Source organism: Antedon mediterranea, chromosome 3 (assembly GCF_964355755.1).
Source record: "Antedon mediterranea chromosome 3, ecAntMedi1.1, whole genome shotgun sequence".
Taxonomy (NCBI): domain Eukaryota; kingdom Metazoa; phylum Echinodermata; class Crinoidea; order Comatulida; family Antedonidae; genus Antedon; species Antedon mediterranea.
The window spans coordinates 28,710,140-28,737,697 of record NC_092672.1 but is presented as its reverse complement, the minus strand read 5'-3'; the positions used below and the strand labels follow the sequence as shown (position 1 = coordinate 28,737,697).

The 27,558-nt window shown below is 34.4% G+C and overlaps 2 protein-coding genes across 2 annotated transcripts in view; both read right to left on the bottom strand.

The window, feature by feature from the left end:
- The window catches only part of LOC140045154 (fibrocystin-L-like), a 47,303-nt gene extending 31,273 nt beyond the window's left edge, over nucleotides 1–16,030 (bottom strand). The window contains exons 1-12 of the mRNA XM_072089922.1: nucleotides 15,877–16,030; nucleotides 7,695–7,775; nucleotides 7,420–7,561; nucleotides 7,145–7,238; nucleotides 6,763–6,820; nucleotides 5,505–5,610; nucleotides 4,756–4,809; nucleotides 4,280–4,347; nucleotides 2,832–2,945; nucleotides 2,419–2,665; nucleotides 910–1,135; nucleotides 253–507 (exon numbers count right to left, since the gene is read on the bottom strand). Coding sequence (XP_071946023.1) covers nucleotides 253–507; nucleotides 910–1,135; nucleotides 2,419–2,665; nucleotides 2,832–2,945; nucleotides 4,280–4,347; nucleotides 4,756–4,809; nucleotides 5,505–5,610; nucleotides 6,763–6,820; nucleotides 7,145–7,238; nucleotides 7,420–7,561; nucleotides 7,695–7,775; nucleotides 15,877–15,934 — 1,503 coding nt within the window. The 5' untranslated portion in view covers nucleotides 15,935–16,030. The remainder of the gene's footprint in view (nucleotides 1–252; nucleotides 508–909; nucleotides 1,136–2,418; nucleotides 2,666–2,831; nucleotides 2,946–4,279; nucleotides 4,348–4,755; nucleotides 4,810–5,504; nucleotides 5,611–6,762; nucleotides 6,821–7,144; nucleotides 7,239–7,419; nucleotides 7,562–7,694; nucleotides 7,776–15,876) is intronic.
- Nucleotides 16,031–16,683: 653 nt separating this feature from the next.
- The window catches only part of LOC140045153 (fibrocystin-L-like), a 37,422-nt gene continuing 26,547 nt past the window's right edge, over nucleotides 16,684–27,558 (bottom strand). The window contains exons 37-40 of the mRNA XM_072089921.1: nucleotides 22,958–23,087; nucleotides 22,049–22,188; nucleotides 21,591–21,860; nucleotides 16,684–21,249 (exon numbers count right to left, since the gene is read on the bottom strand). Coding sequence (XP_071946022.1) covers nucleotides 21,116–21,249; nucleotides 21,591–21,860; nucleotides 22,049–22,188; nucleotides 22,958–23,087 — 674 coding nt within the window. The 3' untranslated portion in view covers nucleotides 16,684–21,115. The remainder of the gene's footprint in view (nucleotides 21,250–21,590; nucleotides 21,861–22,048; nucleotides 22,189–22,957; nucleotides 23,088–27,558) is intronic.

The following is a 27,558-nucleotide window of genomic DNA, read 5'->3' as shown; positions in this document are numbered from 1 at the left end:
TGTTGGTCTTGCTTGACAATTTGTCTTGTTTTTCAGAATGACCTAGGCCTGACTTACTTTTACAAGTGTCCTATTATTAGCGGGCATTTGTATTCAAGTCAGTGTAAGTTTTGGAGATTGATGCAATGTCATGGTTACATTGATAATAGAGCGGATTTTGCAAAGGAAACTAATCCAGTACAGGTGTGAAAAATAAGATAAAATCAAGGTATGAACGGCATGGTACTTAAAATAAATTTAATTTAGGTCTACCTGTTGTTCATTATTCTTAGTTGATGTAATTGATATTGTTTGTTCTTCGTTAACTGCTCCGCTATAATCAGCATTACTAATCGGCAGATCAAACATCATCAAACCAACGTTGATATAGGCTGATCCGTATCCTTCACGAAGATAGGCTTCGATGTAGTAGTGGTTCCCGCCAGTTAGTGTCAACGCGTCGGATATCTGTTCGTCGGGACGGGTGTAAAAGTTACCTGTTACCCATGAATTGAATGCAATTTTTACCTACAAAAAAAAGGGAATAAATGGTTTCTTTATGGATACCAAAAACTCATCTCATTTCATCATATTTGGAATGCGTTTGCACAAGTTAGTTTTGATTCGAGAAGAAAGAAGTCATTAAATGTATCCGAAATGAGAACTAACATCCTGATGGATCCTAGTGTAATCCATTTGTGAACGGGCAAGTAACATCGTCATCATTTTGAACGCACATCTCTATTTATTACGTGTCTCTTTTTATTAATAGACTGTTTTTATTACTATAACAGATAATACTATTAAATACATTTCTTTATAAATACACCTTGACAAAATACATCAGAAAATTATTCTTTTATGTCAGAAATATACGAAATAGGCACATAAAGTAATACAGTGTTATAATAGCATTTTAAAATGTCTTACTTTATCTTCCGGATTCTCTGTCATGCTGAAGTATAGTTCTGATTGGTCATCGCTGTAAATCATGAATTTAAATACACCGTCGTATGGTGCCACAAAATAGCCCCTATATCTGGACGAGTAGTAATCGGTCTCTCCAAACGTGGGATCATCTGGAGACTGGAACTCGTCTCGCACCTCAATGTTGTAATCACTGGCCGATGTGTTCCAGTTAGCATCAGAGAAGTCACTAAAATGAATTAAAATGAGGAAAAAAAATCAGTTTTACTATCGTATATGTTTATGTATATGTTCAACAACTTACACCGAAGCATATTACTTACAGTTTTTAAAACCAAACGTGTGCATCTAGGACTACTATAACTAAAGCCGTTGAAGTAAGAAGCAAATATGTCAATTAATATGGATATATAAAATCGTGACAGTTTACGATTATTTTGGAACAGCTTTTGAAATAGATTCTCAAGGATTATACACATAAAAAGTGAAGGAAAACTTATCACACTTTTGCAAAAGTACCACAAAGATCAACATTATGTTAGGTTTACTTATTTATTTTGTTTCATTCATTTATTTTTAAAAATTCCCGAAGGAAAAGCATAAAATACAAATATTTAAAATACAAGAATAAAATGTTAACAAGGTGAAAAAGGCAATATAGGTCTAGTGCAACAATACGTTATTTCTAGTGTTATATTTATCGTTTTAGATAACAGACAATACCAGCACTTCAAAGATAATTTTTATCTGTTGTGAAAAAGTAGGCCTAGGCCTAAAGTTCGTACAGACATGTTTACCAATCATATTATATGCCCTGGACAAGGATTTAGCCTTTGTCATTTAGAAGATCAACGTTCTGAACCATTATAGTTATTATCATCTCAACAAGTTTGCAAATATGTCCTGCATTTTATGATTCAACGTGTGAGCCGATAATTAGGCAAATATTTGGTTATTCTTGAAACATACATCAATTATGATAACCCTAAAATATTAGATATCGACAAAAATTTGTCAATAATGTTGATAATACACTCAGTAAATTTGTCAGAACTTACAAATTATGATTATCTTTACAGTCATTTAGATAAAGACGGTTGTTGAAAATGAGTGAAAACCAGGTGAGGTAATTTTGATAACACTGCTGGTGGTAGTGTAAACATCTGACTTATTGCTCTCATCGTAAACTTGACAAACTAACTAAAAGTTTGCATGAAAGTGACATTGAAAAAAATCACATGTATAACAGCTTGGTCCAAAGTTTGGCTTCCTCAAATGTTCAATCTCAATGGCACATCCTGCGACTCGGTTTTAATTCGCGCTGACCGCTTTGAAAGTCATTTTTGCAACGCTACTATAACATGGAAAAGAAAACGAAAAGGAAAGACTCTTTTTCTTGGTCATAATGTCAAAGTTACGTTAAAATAATCTACAGTAAATACGACCAAAAGGAGGAACAGAAACTTAAGAAATTAAAACATTTCCAAATTTCAATTAAACAATATCGTTTACCTGTTAAAATATGTGTCTGTCCATACTTCTCTGTAAATACCTCGGTTGCCGGGAAAGGTTGTTTGATTGCTAGGCTGTTCTCCAGTGATGCATTCAATAGCATTATCTTTAACGCTGACTAACTCACATTTGACTCCACCAACATCAACAGCAACGTTTTCTATCTTGGTTCCAAAGTATTTACCAGCAATGGTGATATGGGTACCTCCTCTGTAGCTGCCGTAATTTGGTGTTACTCCTTTAATATCTGAAAAGGGTATCATTTTGCTTTATTACATGATGACGCAATACTGCATTTTTGTTATTGTTATTTACTTCTTATTATGTTGATTTGATTTGATGATTTGATTTTTGATTATTATTATGCAATAATTTTGGATTTACAGATTCAACATTTAGGACTACGTTCTTACCGGTGTGTAGTTGATATAAATAAAGTTCTCCTCCAAAGCTAACAGAATAAGTACCCGACTCGGTGTATGAACGACCCCATTCAGACGACACAAGGAACGTTATGTTCTTCGAATCTGGCAAAATAAGATGAAGAAACATAAAGCAATACCATAATAATAGCTGTAGGATTTTTATAAACAGAGACAAAAGCAAAAATTTATTTATATTGTCATTCATTAACTCAGAGTAGCAAAAACTAGGCGGCATTCATAATCTTCTCCGTTTCGACTCCAGTTCCAGTTCAGGTTCGTGATAACAACATATCTTTTTGACGACGCGCAACGCGGCTACACGCATATGGAGTAAAATGATTGGTGCGTAGCCGGCCGCGTGGAGCGCCGTGAAACGAAACAATGAGATGCGATTTTATTTTGAGCCGGATCGGCGCAGGTGTGAAAGAGCATTCAATGTAGTTTTTCGATAATGTGTAATAATTGCTCAACCCAATGTAGAGTTGTTTTATTGTAATAAACATGATTACTGCTATTGCTAAACACTACTATATTAACACGTGTTGATCACTTGACCGCTCTCTAAACTGGTACATTTTCTGTTGACCAAATACTATTATTAGTTGACTGACTGTGTAATCTATATTTGATCAATGACACGTTAGTGTGTAGATTCAGGTGTGGTAATGGTTTGTATTTATCTTGAAGATATCTTGACCAATACAATAATCACATATAATAACAGCATTTAGGTACGTTGGCCCATCTCGTTATCTAATCTATCTTTCAACGCTTAAAGATTCTATCCGTTCCTCTAAACACATATCATTTGTACAGTATATGCTTATTTATTTACTCTTTTTTCTTTTTCACTTTCTCTGTTCTAGAACTTATTTTATTATTATAAATGGAAACAAATCATTTGGGGAGGAGTTGTGGCTTGGTGGTTACGATGCTTGACTACCACTCCAAGGGTCCTGCGTTCAAGTCCCGTCACATGTCAGGATTTTTTCTAAGGACAAAATTACAATTTCACTCACAAAGACTTGTAATAAGACTTTGTTTATGTAGAGCATCTTGTGTATATGTTTGTCTCTGAGGGTCCCTGATGATCATCAATTGCTGGATGAATCACCCTCATTAAATATGGTTTAAAAAAAAGGAAATCATTAAGCGCTCCTACATAAAACTTGTTAGCAGACGATTTCTGTAATTATTTGTTTTAGTGATGTATATATTTTATTTTTTTATGTTCTTCAGACCCTACTCCAAATTACGAGCTGATTTCCGATAATCTCATAGTCAATTTTGTGACAACCAATTCTGTTAAAATATCTATTGCTGTGTGATCTCTTAAACGTCGTTATATCAATAGGCCGACTAATACAGAAAGGGCTTAATATTCAATGTGTATTTTATGACCTATTGTTGTTATTTTCTTTTTTTTAAACACTTACCAACAATTGTACTGTTCGGTTTACAAATAATGGTTCCCCAACCATTGGAAGCCTTGTCAATACCATACCTAAATGAGTTGATATTTAAAGAAGAAAATATGAAATTACTAATTGCTCATCTTCATGTGTAGTGTAACATTATGATTAATGGGTTAATTTCTAAAAGCGGAATGTTATTTTTGATTCAAATAGCACTCTCGGTTTTAAATGTCAGTTTTAGATAGTAAAATACTAGAATTATAAAACACATTACTGAATTATCATTGAACTAGTATTAAGTCATACTAGATATTGTTATGCATGGTATAATAGATTTGTCATAATTGTGAACTTGTCATTGTGGTATAAACAAAGACCTATATATACCCAGGGTATGACATTTACCAATATCTCTGATCATTTGATCGAGTTAATAATAAATTCGGTAATAGAAACTGTAGGCCTACTTAAAACATAACCAACACATGAATACTTACACAGTTCCCGTTTCTTGGTCAATAGGATCACAGATACTAGATCCCATATATATCCTAAAAACAACAAATTTGAACTACAGTTATACGATTGAAATTTTGCATCAGGTGTTTTACGTTGTGGCTCTGCTTAAAGATGTATTGTCCCCCAAAAACACTTTATATAGGTTATTTTGTAGTAAAATAAAGTTATCAACTTCCGTAGAAAAAAAAGAAAACAAATAATGTTTCACTTATACAATTGCAAAATCAATTAATTACACAAAAAATGGTTAAATTCTACCACAAACCCATTGGATTATTTTTTTTATACTTTAAAATTACATATTCAACAACAAAATTGTTAAAAATTATTTTTTCAGGAGGATCCTTAAGAATCTTTTTATCCTAAATTCATACATTTGAAACAAAAACAGGCTAGACGAATAATGTTATACTAAATACTACTGTACTCCACCTTTAAAGAAGGTTTCTAGCATGTATAAGATTTAATTATACAATTCCTAATAATGTAAAAAAATTAAGATTGATTGTACAGCAGTAGTTACACAACTGTATGCTTAGTTTTTGTTGTTTCATTCAAGTTCTGTCTACACTATCCAAAAAATGGATGTGCCCATATATAGACATGATGTCATATCACTACCATATTTGGGTATATCACTGCCATTATCTGTGCACATCACACTTTTTATTCAAACTAGTTTGAGGGGGTAGACAGAGCTTTACGATTTTCTGTTTTTCAGGCGTACCTTTGAATTTCAATGTCGGTATTTGAGTCTTCATATTCATCAGATTGAGATTGACTTGGTGTAACAATATCAGTTACAATATAGCCATAGAAATTCAACGTAGAATCTGCAATGCGTGAAAATAAACTCAGGTCGATTAAACTCAATTTAAGTCTTTAGTGTGATATAGCATACATTTCATTCATACATTTAAAAAGGACAATTTACACAGAGGAGCGGGTAACACTACGCGGTAAACGGTAAGCGGAAAATAACAAGGCCATATAGATGTCTGCAGTCGCGTGCTCATTAGTGTTTACCGACCGACCGACCAACCTACCAACTGACCGAAATTACTGAACATGTTTAAAAATGTTGAAATTTTTAAAAACATTTATATTTTTTTAATTTACACGTGCGTAGCCTGTCACTTTTGACGTGCTCGTATAACGTAATTTCGAGTTGAAAAGTAAGTCAAGAAAATAGAAATCGGGCAAAAAGAGTGCGCAATAACATTTAACGCGCAGTGCGCGCGCAAAATCTGCGCACTCATGGCAATTTTGTAAACGCTTAAAATTGCCTGAAACGTACTCTTATTTCATCGAAAATAAATTTTGAAAATTTTAAGCGCGCGTACGCATGCGTTACATGCGCTACGCACGTAATTGTATTGCTATATAATGATTTATGCCCTGAAATTTATGAGTACCAAATTTTATTTAATTGTGATTCATTGTTGTGAAGATATGATTACAAACGTGATTTCGTTAAATCGTGCGTAGACCGCGTAATTTTTTATTGCGCACCGTGAAAACATAACCACATCGATTCCTGGCCATAAGGAATATACTGTGAAAAATTAACTTAGCTAGATTAAACTGATATCAAGATAAGTTCAGAAAGCGATAAAACGCATAGTGATACCGGACCGACAGACAGACCGACAGACCGACAGACCGACCGACCGACCGACCGACCGACATAGTGAACTATAGAGTCGCGTATAGAATCTATGTTATCCATTTATTTGCCATTTACACAAAACGCGGAGCGGACGGTTGTTGAGCGGAAGATATATATTCTATGTGGGACCAGGTACGCGGCTTACCGTTACCGCTTTTCTGTGTAAATTTAGTCTTGGAAATACATAATATAACGTGAAATTTATGCGGCCATGCTATTTTTTTAGTTTATTTAACGTATCGAGTGGTTATTATCAGGCTAAATCAATATTTAAGTATAGAAATATTTTATTATCTTATTACAAATTCTAACTTACCTGGAGTTCCAGATCGTGGCCAAACAAGTCTTACTATTGGTGTTCTATTACTTTTGTACTAGTTGAATAAGTATAAAGAACAGACAATTGTAATATTGTTTTATATAAAACATTTCTGGTAAAAAAAAATATAGCAAAAATGATCGCTTTGTTTGATTCAATTGCGGTACTGAAATGTGTATCTAATGTTGCAAAGGTTTATATCTCGTTCCTCTGACAAATCATATCTTATCTGTTCCATTTGCCGCACTAAAGTTTTGTTTACAAACTAATTTATTACTAAATTGGTGTTTAATTTACTAACGTACACTTTATTCTTCTTGATGAAGAATCATTAGGCCTACACATTAGGGCAAACTAAATAAAACCACTTTATTATTACCTGAAATCTGCAATTATTAGAGTTACTACAGTAGGTATCAACTTCTTTCCCATCGACTGTAACGTAAATGTAATAGTCACCGGGAATCGCAGCTCTAAAAGTGAAACCAAATGCCCAAACATTGTTTAAAAGAAACTAGATAACATTACGTCATTAGAATTGATGAAGTCATGGCTTTCAGAATGCTGATACAGTTAGAATTGATAGTTATTTAGCCGGGTAAATCGGTCGAAATTAGCTAACTGTGCACATAAAACCAAATTATCATTACATACCTTGTATCGCAGTAAATTGTACTTTCTGTAGTCCAGTAAGTGATTACGTCACACTCTACGGTTGCTGTAGTTGAGCGTAAATAAACACGATTACCGTTTTTCTCATTCTCATCACCGTAATTAAATTGATCAGGACTAAAATCTAAAGTAAAATAAATAATAAATAAAACCATGCGAATATTATATCAGGTCTTTTATTTTGTGTTTAATATTATTTATTTAGGTTATTTAATTTGAATTTGATAATTTAAAGTTTGAATATAATAGACAATTACCTTTTCCAGATATAGCTATTCGTGTTGCACCTTCATAGCTACCACGCCTTGGCCATATACTCGTAACTTTTGACGCAACTCCTAAAAATATATAACAAGTTAAGCAATCAAAATTGATGCGACGACATGCCTGAGTTTATTTGTATAAATTATTAATCATTTTTCTTAGAAATAGATGTCACAAAAAACACAACGCAGTATAGAATGTGTTACCAGCGGAAATCCTCCTTTCGACATCCTTAAACTCTTTTTTTTTTATATATGCTTTTGTCATGAACGGGACGAGGGGTAATAATGGGTTGTATTTCGCTTAAGTGATCCGTAAATTGTATTTCTTTAAATTGACAAACATTTCTATGTTATCTTATTTTATAAGTAACAAAATACGCATTAGATTTATTTTATTTATTATTTTTTTACGAGGGGTAATATTTTTTATATTTTGCTTAAGTGATCCGTAAATTATATTTCTTTAAATGGACAAACATTTCTATGTTATCTTATTTTATTTATAACCCAATTTCTTTTTAAATTCACTCGTTTGATTTTCGCGTTGCGTTAGTCAACTGAAGCTATGTTAATTGAAAGGCTTGTTACATAACACCAAACTCGCATACACATGCTTGTAGTGAAATTAGCCTAAATCACTAACAGCATTAAGACAACACAAATATATATATATATTATATTATTATTATATCTAATGGTTAGGACATCTGTATATCAAGCAGGCGGTCCGAGTTCGAGTCTCGGTTGGGGCGACTTTTTCTCATTCTCACAGATTTCCTCATCTTTATCGTTTCAAATTAATTAATTAAATTTCAGTATATCACCGGGCGGTTTAGAATTAAAAGTTCTTTGCCTCTTGTGTTTATATATATATATATATATATGTATATATAAATCCAAAGGCAAATTACTGAAAAAAAATGACAATGCTGTGGGTATCAGTGGCTGGATCTCAATGGAGATACAAAAATAAAAAGCGAAAAGCTTAATCAAAACGATAAAAGTAAACAGCCAGAAAAGTTAGCAGAGCTTTCGGGCAACACTAGCCCTTCATCAGTGCAAGTGAAGGAATTTGGATAACGTCATAGTATAAAGCTGGCAAGTTCTGCTTGGGTGGACAGGAATAAAAGAAATATAACAAAGGGAGCCAAGGTGGAGTCTGATATATATATATATATATATATATATATTTTTACCGGAGAAATCTTATGTAGGAGAATTTTACATTATTATTATGTTATCTTATTTTGTAAGCAACAAAATACTCATTATATTTATATTTTAAAAAAGAATACAATTGTTCATATGCCACGAACACCTGACATGTGAAGAAACATGTTTGGTTATAAGAGTAACAAAGCAAAATTGTATTTATTGTTTTGTAAGAAATTGTGTTTAGTGTTACTTTGGTTACACGATGAGCCAATCGGTTTTATGGAGACTTCTCACACAATTTGCTCTTTCATAGGATCTCCAAAAATAAACTTGTTTTTTTAAACTTCAAACAGATTAACGAAATCAAAGAATTAGTATTCGATTTTGTCTATAAGCTATGCTATTAAAACGAAAGCCGACAATGTGAAACAATGTTTGAAGTTTAGTTCATTTTCAAACAATCAATACTTAATCAATCTTTGTTATTTTATACTAGGTAGTTGTCGGATCTAAACAATACAAATCAATAAGGCAACGAAGTGGCTAACGATTCGATGTTGCATAACAGCACTAAGGTGGTCTGGTAATCGATAAGTTTGTTGGTGAACTTTGACTGAACTTTTTAAGTAGCACGTGTGCTCATAACATAAGATTAAAATGCATTATACCACACCTCAGTATATCCTTGCTATTTGATTGGTAAATTTTGTACCACGTGCTGTTGAGTATACTATCTATTGCACGGTGAAGTTGTATTTCATAGGCCTATTACAGGTCAGATGTTTTAAGTTTAAATTAGAACATTACATTTTTTTGTATTTGTTGAATGAGGAAAAACTTTTCATTTTTCGAAAGCCTGATTCCGGCTTTATTAGACTCTATTAACCTCATGAAAATACTCTCCTTTTTAACTCGTTTTAATTTATTGTGAAACGCCTAATTATTTTGAGACATTAATAAGACAATAAGGAAGGAGGATTAGGCCTAAAGCAAAATAAAATCCCATTGCGACATTTTCTGAAAATGCCAATAGCTAGAACCACCTGCTAATACGCGCAATACTCAATGAAGATGCTAGCCCTCTGTTCCGTGGTCGTTTTTGTAGATGCTCGTCGCGCCGGGCAGCATGCCACCGGGCATGAGACATCACCGTTGACGCCACCACTGCTTCAAATGCAAGCAATATATGCTTGAACCCTGATTTCACAATTCAAGAATGTTATCGAAATATGTTCCGTTTAATATGGCGTTATATTATCATATTGAGGTGGATAGTTTTGACAGTGCTGATAACACTTAAATAGGTTCAGTACAAATACATCCCTGATATATTGACCCCCATGGGGTTGCCATTTACTGTTGTAGTCTTATATTGATTGAATTTAGTGAAATATGTTATTTATATTGGGCGACCTCTTCAGTGAAAGACTGGTCTCCCAGAGGGCCCAGTTAGGATCAGTGGTTCTGATGTTCTAAGTACACCGTGGTAACTCCCTACTCGTCTCGAAAGATGTACATGAGCTAGATTATGTACACCGGACGTAAGGTTTATAGTCCTTCTCCAATATCTTTTTTACACTATCGACTGAGAGAGGAAAACGAGTTGAACTCGGAGGCAATTTCCATTTACACTAGCCAAAAAAACTGCGAGATGAACTCGAGTTGCGCCCATTTACACTACATCGATCACCCCGGTGCTGTCAATCAAATCACTATTGCAAGCGCACACGTGGAACTTAACTGACTAATGGTTTAAATGTTAAAATACTGGAACATATCGACAAATCTCATATAAAAACATAATAATCCGAATTTACACACAATTTATTTAATTTTGAATGTAGTCCAGTGTTATATTTTCTTTGTGGCTATTAAGATTATCATTTATTATTTAAAAATTAGGGCCTAACAATTATTTTTATTTTTAAAATGACTGCATTTCCGCCTTGTAGACTGTACGTACAAATAGGCCTTAAATTGTTAGGTTGGCGTAAAAATAGGGTAGGTATGGTAAGTATTTAAAATAAAAAATGTATTTGTTAATTAGCATAACAATGTATCAATGAAGGAAAATTATTATATGATAGGCCTACTTTTTCAGTTCCTAAAGACGTCAGTATTATATAGTTTTCCCTTTTTCAATAATTAGGCCTACATATAGAATCGGCCAGGGTAGAGTTACACCAATATTACATTATTTTAGGCTTTCTGGTTAAGGTAGAATGCACACGAAAAATTTCAATATTTTCAGCAGAAAAAAAAATCACAAATTTTTTTTTTGCCTTTAAATATAAATAAATAAATAATAAAATAACGAAGAGCACAATATATCGTACAATTATTATTTTAAGCAAAAAGGGTGTATTTTAAGCAAAAAACCTATTTTGTTCGCATAATATATTGTATTTCTGTGACAAAATGTTACATTTTCACATCAATGACCTTTAACAGCTCGGTGAACCACAAAAACCGTTTACACTTCTTGTCCCCGGTGTAGATTCGACTACACCGGAGAAGGTACACCGGAAAACATTCAGCTTCGTTTCACCCCGGGGAGACCACACCGGGGTGGTTGGATTTTCCCATTTACACCAGTCAATAAAAACCACAACACCGGCGTTTAACGAACCGGTGTACTAACAACTGCGGGGTTACACCGCTGTTACAGTGATAGTGTAAAAGGGGTACAAGACGACTTGTTCTGTCACCAGAGAACCATAGAGCGAGTGAGCCTCGAACCTTACGTAATTACGGTCCCACTGTCGCTCGGTCATTCACTCGAGTTCTGTAACCGTGCCGCGCGTAATTAAACACAATTAATAGGCAATATTAAAACACAGTTTTTACCGGGGATTAGTCGTATTCTCATGTCTCATATATGGTAATCGGTAGCGTGTGTTTGTTTGGGACCATGGTCCTAATTCTGGACCACTTTTTAGTATACTTTTCAGACCTGCTAGTGTTAAAAGACAGGACAGAATTTTTCAAAAGCTGGCGAGCAGTCTTAAAGTAACAAGTAAACTGGAATTGCATTTTCTCTAAAACTACTTGTCCAAAAAACTTCATTTTTGTACAAGAGGCAAGTGTTATAATTTGTGATTTGTAATTTTAAAACATATTTTGATTTAATGTGCACGTTTTGTTTATGCGAGTAGTTTAAAAACACAATTTCTTTTTAAATTTACTCGTTTGATTTTCGCGTTGCGTTAGTCAACTGAAGCTATGTTAATTGAAAGGCTTGTTACATAACACCAAACTCGCATACACATGCTTGTAGTGAAATTAGCCTACATCACAAACAGCATTAAGACACACACAAATCTATATATAAATTTACGTAAGGGCAAAATTCGGTAAATCGCGCGTTTTTTTTAGAATGTTTACTCGATGGTATATAAAGTTGGTTAGAATCTCGGTACTGATTTTAACCACCTGATGTAACCCTATTTACTAATTAAATTGAGTTAGATAATTAGTTATTGACAATTAAAACGAATTTAGGTTCAACGATTTGCCCCAAATAGGGGTGTTTTTCGATCGTGGTATACACTGTCTAATGGATGTCCGTCTTGAAAAATACCCACAGACAATAATACGAGGATGCTTCGCATTTTCCTATCTCCTCCTACGATAATTGTTTTTAATGGCTGAAAACCGGTTGAACAGCTCGAGTACAGCATCATAATGTTGAAGACAGGCCACTTTTCTTTAAAAAATACTATTTTGATAGATTTAATGTACGTTTATACAAATGTATTGATTTGCGATGAATGGAACATTCCAATCTCTGTTCCACAAGTTTCTATTCACTCAGGCGTCGTAAAGGCAAGTACTGTATACTCATAACAGAAATTCGATCCATTTTTTTTCAATCTGTGCTGCAGAGGTTGGATATAATTTTTTTTAACGGATAATGAGCTAGCGTTTTCAGTCGCCGTATATTATGTACAAATCTTTATTATTGCATTTAAACCACCCACATCATCACCCTTCCCTCACTGGCATGAGTAGCGTTGTAAAGCCAGTAGAGGATAGGCCTACGGTGCATCAAATCCCCTAAACGCAGGGTGGGTAGGGTAGGAACCAACTTAAGTATGAATTGGCTTTAAGAAACAATTGAAAACCATTAGGCCTACTAATAAAGTTGAGTTAGATAATTTAATTTTTATTGACGATTAAATCGATTTTATGATTTTCCCCGAATAGAGGTGGTTTTCACAAATTGTTTTACATTATATAAACATACACGTCGTAGTGATGTATCGTTACATGTACTGTACTATTTCAATCGACTAGGACGGTGATAGTTTCAACAAAGTATTACATAGCAATTTTTTACTGTGTTTAGTGATATATTATTTGTAAAGCATGAAAACAATTAATATTTCGGTTCTAAATGGATAAAGAATATATTTAATATATTTAAAAATTGTTCCCCTTGCACCCATCCTCTTCCCCATCCCTCACCCCTAATGTTACATACAAAACACAAATTAAGTTTGTTTAAATTTGACTTAAACAATTGGTCTCATTTTGTGACAAGTTTCTCTTTCAGAAGTAATTCTCAGGGTGCTAATTTTAGTTGAGTACATAAATCAGTGTCTATTTATTCGTTCCTGTAAACGACATGTATTATTGTACGTACATTTGAAATCGCCAGTTTTTTAACGCTGAAATTATTATGTATTCGAGAACCATCTGTGGGCACGACCTAGATGGTACGCGAGCGAAGCGAGCGTACCATCTAGTATATAGGCTATAATTATATATATATTTTTTTTACCGGAGAAATCTTATGTAGGAGAATTTTACAGTAGGCGGAGGTATGCACTCTCGGAGTGGCTTTCAAGTTATGCTTTTTTTGTGCTTATTGATTTGTGACTCTGATTTCTAACTGGTGACCATGCCTTAAAGTTTATTTTCAAACTTATTTTGGTCTTCATCCGCACGCAATACTTTGTTTGAGAAATCTAACTTGTTATTTATCTTAAATTATGTTCAATTCTCAATTCATTATTATGTTCATTGTTTGTGGTAAAACAATAAACAAACAAAAACAAAACACATTAGGCCTATTCTAGGATTCATATTGCGGAATAAGGTTTAAAAGGATTGCTGACATCATCACATTTTGCGTTTAGAGATTGCGTGGTGCCAGATTAGTGTTTCCGTATAGTCAGTGTTAATTTTAATTTGACAATTCATTGCAAATTTGAATTGAATTTTTGAAAAATCATTTGAAACTTTGCCACTTTTTCTATTTCTACTTCTTTGCCTGTTTACCTCTCTATAATGAGTTTTGTCGTATACTCGTAAATTCTATTCTCAGATAATATAATAATATATATAGGCCTAATGTATTATAAAAAAAAACGTTAAAAATATGGTTAATTTGAAGCTACTCTTTTTCGAATATTTATTTTTCTTTTAATCATGTCTTTCCCAGAAACACGAAAATGCATTTAAATATTACATGAGTTGATAAAACTCATACCGATTCATCAAACATTACAGGAAAACGATTTTTATATTTTGTGATTGTAAATGTGTACCGGTAATGAATTAGGAAAAAAAACAGATTCCTGTAAAATATAAATAATAAAAAATATAACATTTGGTGTCTTTTCCTATTATTGGTTTCAAAACCTTCTAAAAACAGCATTTTCTGCTTTCTGATTGGCTATTGCTCTAAAAATGTCCCATTATTTGCACGGTACCCCTGTAAGCATCTTAAAAATTCAACACAACAAAAATATGGGGTAAACGTGATTTTGTTCAACTTGCACAATAACGAAGTACGGAATTTATAACCAATTCGTGTTGCCATGGTGGTACAATAACAAATGTTTTGTTGATATGGCAACCGGCACAAACAAAAATAAAAGAACAATAACTACAAGTTAGTATAGTGTCAAAGATAACAATACGACCAGTTGGTGATTAACTTTGTATTGATAAGCGTTGAACGATATCAAAAATACCTATCAGTGAATTGACAAAATGAATAAAAATGAATTCATCATTATTATAAAGTTGACACACTTACTATTTCTGAATGATAATTGTGTAATATTTTATAGACCTATGATAGTTGTGTATTTTGTCGAAATATTAAAAGTAGGCTACTTTTTAAAAGTAAATGTGTATATTACTATCTAAAATGATCGGAATTACTGAATATTTAAGTTAGAGTTTTCTCCTTGCTTCTCTTATATGTCACATAAATACAATAAATAGGCCTACTAACTATGCATGTAGCTAGACGGTGGGGAAAACGGGCAACATTGTAATCATATTACCGATGTTGTATTGTTTTAAATGTACCTCTACATGTTTCACTCTTCACTCTTCTCTGCGTTCTACTAACCGCTTTGTCTGTAGAGTACGTCTATGTGTGTATAGTTTATGGTTCCACACAAGTTTCAATTGGAGTTTTCTTGGGGCCGGTTTTCTGCCTTGTTATTTTAATTCAATTAACAAATTTAGCATAGGGGCTATCACTTTGATTTTTACTATTTTAATTTCACCAAAAAATTGTAGACAATGCGTTATTAACTACAGTAGTATATCACAGTAACATTATTACAGCGGTAATATATTTACCGTAATATATTACTACTGCGTTTATTACAGTAATATAATAATTACATTACAAAAACGTTATTACAGTAATATTATATTGCAGTAATGTTACTATACGGTAATATATTAAAATACTTTTATCATATATTATAGTAAAAATGTATAATGATTAAGAAACGATACAATACATTTAGAGGTTATACTCATACTATCACAATGTAAAAAAAAAAATCAGTGACACCACAAATAAGGTACGCGCGCGTACATACTACACAATGTTATCAATGCTAAAACGCGCGCATCATGTTCCGAACTATACTGACGATTTTATTGTTTTCATTTCAGTAAAGAAACAATTCATTACTTACAAAAATAAAATACAATGTTCCATTTTATAAAAATAAAATACCATAATTTAAAATAATCTATTACTTACCAAATTTCCAAAGCGCACAACAGGTGAAGACAAATAAATGTACACGCATTGTGGCCATTTCTCGTTATATTCAATACTATTAACAAGAAACTAAATAACAGTATAAAACCGTCGAGGTTGAAAAAATAACAACTCAATCACAAAGCATATTCTAACAAAGATCGCGAAAAAATGATTTTTTCCGGATCAAGACACTGTAATAAATAGAACCGATTTGTGACGTTACAAGCCAAAACTACTGGTATCAGTTTGGCCAATGCGAGGCGGTCTTCGTAATAACTAATAGTTGTTAAAACATAAAAGAAAGTTACATCGATCGATAAATATCTGGAGTTAATACCGGCACCGTGTTGACCAATAGAATTTGAGCAGACAATATGATAGTAGTGTTTTGTTTTGTGGTGTACAAAATTTGATTGGATTTTGTAAAGGGTGCTATTTTGTTTGTAGTAGATACGTCGGCCTTCGTATCACCTGCATAACATGTTAGGCCTAGTTCATTTCGATTGGATTTTGCAAGGGGGATGTTATTGTTTTGTAGTGTGATCACACGCTTTGCATGTGGTGTTTTTTTGTTTTTGTTTGGTAACCTCAAAATAATATGGTTTTCATGCAATACAATCGTTTCCTTAAACATCAAACAATTTTCTCCTGTTACCCCAGCCATTAAAATATGTGTACGTAGTGTAATTCCCTCTGTATGTGGTAACTCACGACCTTGAACAATATGACGTAAAACAACCAAGATTAAGGATTTTGTAAGATTTATTTATTTATTATTTGGAATTACAATGTATCAGTACCACTCGCCACAAAGGCAATACATCCAGGGCATAAAGTAGAAGAATCAATACAGAAGAAACCAATAAAAATTAGTAGTAGAGAGTTCATAAAGAAAGTTAAACAAATATACACACCAAGAAAAAACAATCCCACCGCACAAGATCCGCTCATAAGTAAGTAAGTAAGTAATATTTATTGCTTTCCAAATACAGTACAAATAAATAAAACAATATAATGTAAATGAAATAAAAAGAGAAACATTAAATATAAAAATACAAGACTAGACAAGAAAATAAGCATGGAAAGCAGGGGATGGCCCTTTAAGCCCAGAGGCTTGTTTCCAAAGGGGTCCCCAACATAATAAAATAATATTACAATAATTATACAAAAATATGGATCTATTATTATTATAAACTGAGAGAAACATGTCATATATTTTCTTTGATACATATTCATAAACAATTAAGCTTAAAACGTTTTAGGAATTAAAGACACAAAATCGCTTTAAAACATTCTTTTTATAAATTGATTGTATTTATGCGTAGCCGTTCGTATTATATCTCTCTATCGCGGCGGAGGTATTCAACCATGACACACAACCAATGACGCACCAGGGAACGTGTCTCGCAAACCAGGACTTTGTAACAGTTTCTACGACAACGACCAATTATTGGTGAATTTGATGATGACACGAATTCAAAGAATCGCCAGAGAATACAACTCTTTACATACAAGTCAATGACATTTTCGAGAATCTGGTTTACCCATTTTTGTAGGCCTACTCGGGAGGCCTATTCCTTGGTTCTCAGTGCGGGCTGCAAGTAATTCGGACCAATCATGATGCGATAGATAAATTCAAACAGTCGCTTGTGATTGGTCGACTCACTTGCGTGTTGATGCAGAATATAGTGTTGTTGTCACTAAAGCACCAGAACAATTTATTTCAGCCCATATTAAATTATTAATATCTTTTTTATAGGAATACAGTTCGCTTGCATTCCATTTACGCCCTCTACAGTTACACGTCGTTCTCTTATAAAGTTATTTTATTGTTTATGTAGTTTAGCTTAGAAATATATTTCTTTGAAATGTATATCATGTTTTACGTCAATCCTACTAATGCTTTCTTTTCAGAATGCATGTTGATCTTTTGTTGTTATACGTTCTACTTTAAAAAAATGTAATGTTACATAAGCGTGTGGAATAAGTTAGAAGTACAGTTGTGCCATGTTTTGTATGATGTTTATATACATTTAGTATAGATTCTAGCATGAATTAAGGATAAAAAATTAATCCATGGAGACACGGAGTTAAAAAAGCGTGTTTGTTTGATTGGCACCAGTGCAATGCGACACCTCATCTGTCTGACGGGACGTTACGCTGTTGACCTAATCTATAGCCGTCAGTAGATAGCGTCTCACTATCGCAAGTCATCTAGATACGTCTGCTTGTATTAAGTACCTACAATACACGGATTACACGATATCGCTGACTAGGTTAGGGTCTAGGATAAAGTAGGCCTACACTGGTAAGAAGAGAACACATGAAATTTAAAAAATGTTTTACCTGCTTAGACTATAGCCTATACAGATGTACATTAATAATTATTTTGGTACATATGACAATGAAACAAAACATTACTTTAAATAACTTTATTTTTATGGGATGGAAATCTAATAGAATGGTACAACCACTTCCACACATAATAGACCAGTGAAATAGTCTATATGCTTTTATTATTTTATACAGTTGTAGCAAATGCATTTGTACGTATAATAGACTAATTATAACTAAACTTATAAATCTATATATAATATTTTATAACAATACTATTAATTATAATAATGATTTATACCTAGATTTTATTTTATGCATTTATATATATTCTTGGAATATATAATTTGTTAACACCAAATTGAACTTTATAGGATTTATATTGCTAAATACCGCCGCCGCTCGGCAAGGCTTGGTTCGTACAAGGGAAACAAAACGCGTTGCACCCAGTATAAACGCAATTACTTTCCTTTTGGGAAAAACCATAATTATAAACCCAAGAAAAATTGCTAGCAAATTATGATCATTGGAAACATTAACATTTACTTTGTAAGCCTATCTTTTGTATAGGAACTCACTGAGGTGTAGGCCTACTCACTGAGGTGTAGGCCTACTCACTGAGGTGTAGGCCTACTCACTGAGGTGTAGGCCTACTCACTGAGGTGTAGGCCTACTCACTGAGGTGTAGGCCTACTCACTGAGGTGTAGGCCTACTCACTGAGGTGTACTCAATATATATCATTTCTAATTCTAGAGTCTACAAAATAAAAGAGTTTGACAAAAAAAGAGTGAAAAGCCCAAATATGGTAGTGATATGACATCATGTCCATATATGGGCACATTACATTTTCTTGTCAAATAAAGTTTGACATTATACAGAGAGCTTAAGTCAACAAAACAATCTTCTCTATGTGTTACTACTGTAGATGCTAAGCCCATTCTCGGCCCATAAGGAAAGTCGCTAAAATAATAACCAATATTGAAATTAATTGACTCAATTCAACTGAACAGTTGCTGAGCGTGCGCAGTGGTCGAGTCGCGCGTTGTATAAAAATAAAGGTCAACTTTTTAATCGTATGATTCTTTTTAAGTTTGTATATCTCTCATATGTCTTAATAAATTCAATCTACCAACATTGCACCATTCCTACCTCAAGAATATTTTCTTTTTACTTTTCCTTTAGTAATACCTTCAGTATAATCTTCTCTAAACAGTATATGTCCTATTCATTTATTCTATCTGTCGTTACACAAACACATTGGCCATATGGATTAAAACGAGAAATCAATTATTAACATGTTAATCGTTCATTAACAGAAAAGAGTAGGCAACTTCATTTATTTTATATGTATATATTGCTATGTCTATAACCATGGAGTTATAAATGTGTATTGTTATACATCCACGTCTATAATACCCTTTTTACACTATCGACTGGGAGAGGAACACGATTTGAACTAGGAGGAAATTTCCATTTACACTAGCCAAAAAAAACTTAACTGGAACTTAACTGACTATGAATTAAACGTTTAAACTAGAACATATTGACAAATCTCATATCAAAACATAATAATAATAACTGAATTTTCACACAATTTATTTAATTTTTAAATAATTGTTTTAAACATTAATTTTCTTAATTACTTTTCTTTTCAATTAAAATGACTGCATTTCCGCCTTGTAGTAAATCAATTAAAAAGGCCTTTAAAAATTGCTAGGTTGGCGTAAAAATAAAGTAGGTATTTTTTAATGTATTTGTTAATTAGAGAAACAATGTATCAATAAAGGAAACAATTATTGTATATGGTAGGCTATTTTTTCAGAAAAAATGTTCATCCCTTGAGACGTCAGTATCAATATATTTTTCCCTTTTTCAATTAAAGGGTCGAAGGTTACACATGCTATATGACTGGATTTTTTATTTAACATTAGTATCTCTAGTTGACAAAATGTGATTAGCTATAGGTCCTGATGATTTATGAGCAAAATAAAATAATAATAATAAGATCTAATCAAATTCTAAATGAAATTGAAACGACGTTTCAAAAACTATTAAAATTAGAGAACACAATCCCATTAGTCCTAATTCAGAAAATTAAAAAATCACACAGGACATTTACATAATATTCCGTTCAAATAATATAAACTTTAATGTTAATCTTATAGAATGGATAATCAGATATTGAAAACCATCTATAATCGTCAATATTTACATCTATATAATGTCTTTCCAAATGTTAGAAGCACTGATTCCCCTATGCTATACGAGAAACATTCTGGCCTTATCCTAACTACGACAGTGTTGCCATCTTTACAAGTTAAGCATCTATGTTAGGTCAAAAAGACCCTCTTTAATTATTGGTTTCCATACACTCTTTCGTGGCTTTTATGTACTGTAATACAAATGTAAATAAATGTTTCGAATATTATAAGAGGTGTTTTTAGTACATGGTTTTCCCCATTTGTGTACATACTCTACCGCAAAAAAAAAATGTAGACAGATCCGTTTTTGTTTACACTCAATATCCAACTCACCAATTTTAGTGACGTCATCGCGGTTTAGCCTTTCTCTCTGTACCCCTGAAAATGAATTATTACCCGATAGAATGCAGTATTAATGAATGTATTCATGTTTATTTTGTACTTTTCTTTGTAAAATGACCTTTAAAACATACCATGAAAATCAAAATAAAACTTCATTTTTATCAACTTAGCTAACAATCATTGCTAAAACTATAACTAGCCCCACATTTATATTTTATTTATATTTTATTTAAAAACTGGACAAATACGATAATTACTATACAATATTAATTTCTTCAACGATAGTCAGAGAACTGGTATATATACAGTCATAATCTATGACGACACAGTCTACCAAACGTTGTGCGAAATTGTTCGTCTACATTCCACTGCATATTTTGCAGTGCTTTGCCCAATCATATGACTGGCAGGTGGGGCTACAGTAAGTTTGACTATGACACAAAGAGCATTCAAATTGACCAATCAAACCACAGATACACAACTTCGATAAATCTGTAAAAACAATTGCTGATTTATGTATGTTTGCGCTATAAAAAGATAAAATGAATATCATTATCTAGTGTAAAAACACTGACATAATAATTCTGCAGTGAAAACAATAGCCTTTTCATTGGTAAAAACCAAAAACTCAATGGCTAACATGTGTCAATTAATCACAAAAAATTCCCATCTCTTTAATTAAAAAAGGTTTTTGTTTAAATGCTAGTTAAAAATAAGTCAAAATCTGTCTTTCATAACATTGCTGATATTTATATTCTACTATTGAAGAGAAAACATGTTATCATGTCAAAACTTTAGAAAGGTAAAATATTTTCTTTCATTTTGTAACTTACCTTTGCCTTCAATGTACCGAATAAGAACACTGTCAGACGCATAAGTCTCATGGACCGTCCTCCTTCGCTCACTAGCCCCATCAATATCCACAAGGCTTTCACTTAAGAAAGCGAATGGTAGTTGTTGGAGTTTGCTACCCAGGCTTTCCTTCAAATCTGCACGGAGAGTGCTAAGAGTTCCAACTAGGTTTACGGACAGTAAACCTATCTTCTTGAATGACCGTTCTGGCGTGGAAAACATGACATACATATTGGCTCGATCTTCCATGACTGATAAAAGGAATAATTTATTGTTGTAAATTCTATAAGCAAATCAAAAGTATTGCTCTAAATGGTTGTACTATTTTGAAGAATGTTCTCTTTATTGGCTCAAGCTTGAATTGCCAATAATACGTAAGCGAGATAAATTCTTCATAACCCACATGAAAAATCAAATTACATTTTCTTAAAGAATTTACCTTGTTCGTGTGAACCGTCGGCAAAACCTGGTGGCAGGGCTGTTACCATTATTTCTGGTGTTCTAGATGGCGTGTTAAAACCTGGTGACTTACTACGACTTGAAGATGCCCTAGGCACTTGCAACTCATCCATTGAAATTCTGTCAAAATATATAACTCTGCTGTAACAGCTTCAAAGTAATGGCAACTACTAAGGCAAACTCAGAGTCGTCTCGTCGGAAGAAAATTAAACCTTCCGACAACTTAAAAACTATGCTCGACGCTATCTCAAGAAGACTCGTCTCGTCGGGATTCAACTCAGACAGCACCGACGAGTCAAGACGTCTCTTCGGGCCTCATCGTACGATGCTGTATGAGTTGGCCTTAATGCATCATTATTGTTGTTGTTAAGATTCATTCTACCTGTTAGCCCTTTAAATTTCCTTTGGATCAAACTTTTACTACAAGTTATTCTTCAAACAATGTTGAGACAGTTTAATTTTCTCTTACTGTTTCGCTAATGACCATGCCACATAAATAGTCTAATTTCTATTATCATCTGTTTCTTAACTGTTTTACTTTGTTGTTTTTTTTGTATAAGACCTTTTTGTAGGAAGCTCCCTACATATATTTTGAAAGGACGTAACATAATTATTTAATTGTTTTTCTTTCTCTACATTTCTAAGGTATTTTTTTTTTGTAATGTAAGTTGCTTGTTAAAAATTCCATAGAAATTAAATCAGAAAAATAACTAATAATACATTTTTTTATTCCAAAGAAGAAAAAAAGGCAACAAAATAGAATGCTATAAGTTTGGACTGACAAGCAGTTTAGTATACACATTAACAGTAGTTACTGGCACTGTATACTTAAACACAAAGAAGAACAAATATTCTAAATATTTATTTATTTATTAGGCATAATACTTACAATAGTTGATTAGATCCACTGCTAGAACTCAGTGAAGTCTCTTCTTCGGATTCATTCGCATAGCCTGACATTTTAACTGGAGATACCATCTCAGTCAGTGCCATTTTCTCTATTTTAGAAACTTTGTGCTCTACAAACAAACACGTATATATTTAATTATAATTCACAATAATAAAAAAAACTGCCATACAGTATATAAACGTATACACGATAGGTGTATAATCAAAGTATTTAACATGTTGCATTGCATAATGAAATAAATATGAAAAAAACGGTTGCGTTTCTCGACGTTTCAATTAATATGCTGTGATAGTTCGGGATCGTAAACATTATTATCACGGACGCTGAACGTCTTGCGACATAGCGCACTTAACAAGACTTCTCCAATCAGAGAGATTAAGTGTGCATAGACTGTTTTTTTCATTTTCTATCCTTTTAATCCATGGGTCGTCCCTTTGGTCTTTTGACTCTTCTCAGTGTCTGTTTCGTATACAGCTCTTTGAGCTGGGATATCAGAGTCTAGACTAAGAAGGTGTCCACACAAAGTCAACATACGTATTTAACAATTAAAGTTAAATGTGAGTCCCTTGTTCATTCTGAACGTAAGGGAATGAGCTGTTAGGAGCTCATTGTACTGTAGCAGACCTACCACATAGCTTTTAAACAATTCAACATTTGCTTTTAATTTGATTATTTATACATCCTCTATATATCTCTTTATTTAACCTCACATTGACAGGTTACCTTCCTGTTACCTTCACTTTTCTAGCTAATGGATTTTAAGAATGTTAATGACTCTAACAGAAAACCACATTAATTCTCTTAATCCTAATTGGTCAGATGAGGTGGGCCAAGCCCAATATTACCATGCACTGACCACATTATTAACACACTCTTTTCTCAACCAGCATCTTAGCTACACCGTTTATTGCTCTGTCTTATCAAACATTGTATATTGTATATTTTATCTATTTATTGAGAATCCTCACTTGATTCACTTGGAATAAATTGCATAGTTTACTGTATACATTTAGTAGTTGTTTTATTTTACCGTTGCGCCGACAATTACTAAAGTGGTGACCCTCGACTTTCTTATACCGAATTTAACTTAAAATGGAAGGACAACAGCAACAACGACAGCTACCGCAACCTCCAGCACAACCCCAGCACCAGGAACAACCTGTGGTGCCCGCTCCTGACGCAGCAACCGTCAACAGGCCAATTTCTTCGGTAGCGTTGAAACTGCCTCCATACTGGCCCAATGATCCGATATTGTGGTTCACCCAAGTGGAAGCACAGTTCACAACGCGTGGGATTACAGTAGATGCTACAAAATACGCTTACTTAGTCGGATCATTGCAACCTGAAATTGCGCAGGAAGTTCGGGATCTACTTCTCAACCCGCCTACTGCTAACAGGTATGTGAACTTGAAAGATACCTTAATACGTCGGACAACTGACTCCGACCAACAGCGCCTCCGCCAACTCCTGACGGCCGAGGAGTTGGGGGATAGGAAACCGTTGCAATTATACCGACGGATGTTACAACTCTTAGGCGACAGGCCACTTGAATCTTCAATTATGAAACAACTATTCTTAAGTCGCCTCCCAACTAATGTACAGCTTATCCTAGCTTCAACCAAGGATGAGTTGGACCTGGGAAGCTTGACATCATTGGCTGACAAAATTATTGAAGTATCTGTAACTGCAACTGCGCCAACAAGTGTATCGGCAGTACACACGGACAATACACCCTCCTTGTCTGCGACCCTTGAAAACCTGCAAAAACAGATTCAACAACTGTCAACGCAAGTTAATTCCTTGCAATCTGACCGACGGCACAACAGATATCAGAGTCGCAGCACAAGTCGACATCGAAATCGATCGAGTGGTAGGCATTCATCTCCTGCTCAACCTAACAGTACCAATCGCTCAGCTCAACATTCAAACAACACTCCTCAACTCTGTTGGTACCATGAAAAATTTGGAGTAAATGCTCGAAAATGCAATCCGCCGTGTTCGGAAAACTCCAACGCCGACAACTAAATGCGACGAATGTTGCTGGCCGTCAAATCGTAAGTCGCCTTTTCTTTATTGTTAATCAATTATCCAAACAACGTTTCCTCATAGACACTGGGGCAGAAGTTAGCGTTGTTCCACCTACTCGCCATGAGCGTCTACATAGGCGACAAGAGTCTACTTTGACTGCCGCAAATAATACATCTATCAACACTTATGGACATCGCTCTGTAACCTTAGACTTAGGTTTGAGACGAACATCTCAATGGTTATTTGTTGTCGCAGACGTCACACACCCCATCATAGGGGCTGATTTTTTAAGACATTTTGGACTGTTAGTCGATATGAATAATCGACGACTCATTGACACTACCACCAACCTGAGTATTCAAGGTGTCGCCTCCAAAACTTCGCCTCTCGGTCTTATATTTACCACCCTTGAGGCTAAGTCCAATTGGGACTACATTCTTACAAAATTCCCAAACATTACACGCCCTTGTTATCAGGAAGCGTCGCTAAAACACGATGTGACACATCATATTCAGACCCATGGTCCACCAATTTCGTCACATCCTCGACGGCTCGCACATGACCGCTGCAAAACAGCCAGACATGAATTTGAACACATGATGCAGCTTGGAATTATACGCCCCTCTAAAAGTAACTGGGCATCACCTTTACATATGGTGCCTAAGAAAACTCCTGGGGATTGGCGTCCCTGTGGGGATTATCGAGCATTGAACAATGCTACTGTTGCAGATCGGTATCCTATCCCGTACATGCACGATTTTACAGCATCTCTGCACGGATCCACTATATTTTCTAAGATTGATCTCGTCCGAGCTTACCATCAGATACCAGTTGAACCTGCTGATGTTCATAAAACAGCAATTACTACACCATTTGGACTTTTTGAATTTGATAGAATGCCATTTGGCCTCCGCAATGCCGCTCAAACTTTTCAACGTTTTATTGATCAGGTAACGCGTGGATTGGATTTTTGCTACGCTTATATCGACGACCTGCTTGTTGCAAGTTCCAACGCCGAGGAACACGAAACTCATCTTCATCAACTATTCACACGTCTTAATGAGTATGGCGTTGTTCTCAACCCAGCGAAATGCCAATTTGGAGTTTCGTCACTCGAGTTTCTTGGACATCATGTTGATTCGCAAGGTGTCCGACCACTTCAAGTAAAGGTCGAAGCGATACAAAACTTTCCACAACCAACTTCTTTACGCAAACTACGTGAATTCCTTGGACTTATTAACTTTTATAGGCGATTTATACCGCAGTGTGCCCAGATTTTACAACCTGTCACAGCTCTACTTGTTGGGGCAGGTAAGAAACAGGATCTGGTATGGACCGACGCAGCTTTATTGGGATTTAATAATATTAAAGTCGCCCTCGCAAGTGCTACATTTCTCACCCATCCGCAGCCAAATGCACCTTTAAGTATCATGGTTGACGCTTCGGATGTGGCCATAGGGGGTATACTACAACAATGCATTGACAACAATTGGCAACCTATTTCATTTTTCTCACAGAAGTTGAAACCAGCGCAGACGCGATACAGCACATTTGGTCGTGAACTTTTGGCGGCATACCTTTCAGTTAAACATTTTCGTCATTCACTTGAAGGACGCTCATTTCATATTTTTACTGACCATAAGCCACTTGTGTATGCTTTACTCGCCAAACCAAATCGTCACTCGCCACGCGAAATCCGTCATCTCGATTTCATATCTCAATTTACAACGGACATACGCCATGTGAGTGGAAAAGCTAATGCAGCAGCTGATGCATTGTCGCGAATCGAACTTAATACGTTCAGTCACAACACAACTAACATTGTTGATTTTAGTCTTATTGCTGCTGCACAAAAGAATGACGATGAATTGCACAAGCTACTTGAATCACCGTTTTCACTACAATTTCAAAACTTTCCAATTCCAACTTCTGACTCTACAATTCTTTGTGATATTTCCAAAGGCAATCCACGTCCATATATCCCACAAGAATTCAGACGCATAATATTTGACACTCTACATTCGCTATCACATCCTGGTATACGAGCAACACAACGTTTAATTACTGACCGTTTCGTATGGCCAGCAATCAATCGTGATGTACGACGATGGTCTCAAACATGCATTCAATGTCAACGTTCCAAAGTACACCGGCACACCGTTTCGCCACTCTCTACTTTTTCTACACCTGACGCCCGTTTTGACCATGTACATATAGATATTGTTGGACCTCTCCCTCCGTCAAATGGTTTTTCTTATTTACTCACTTTTATCGATCGTTTTACTCGATGGCCCGAAGCCGTACCTATTCCGGATATCACAGCCGATACTGTCGCACACGCATTTGTCAATCGATGGATCGCTTCATTCGGAATACCTTCAACCATTACAACAGATCGAGGAAGACAATTTGAATCTGCATTATTTCATTCACTCGCCAACTTACTAGGAACTAAGCACATTCATACAACTGCCTACCATCCTATTGCGAACGGACTTGTAGAACGTTTTCATCGACATTTGAAGGGTTCTCTCAAAGCACATAATGATCAC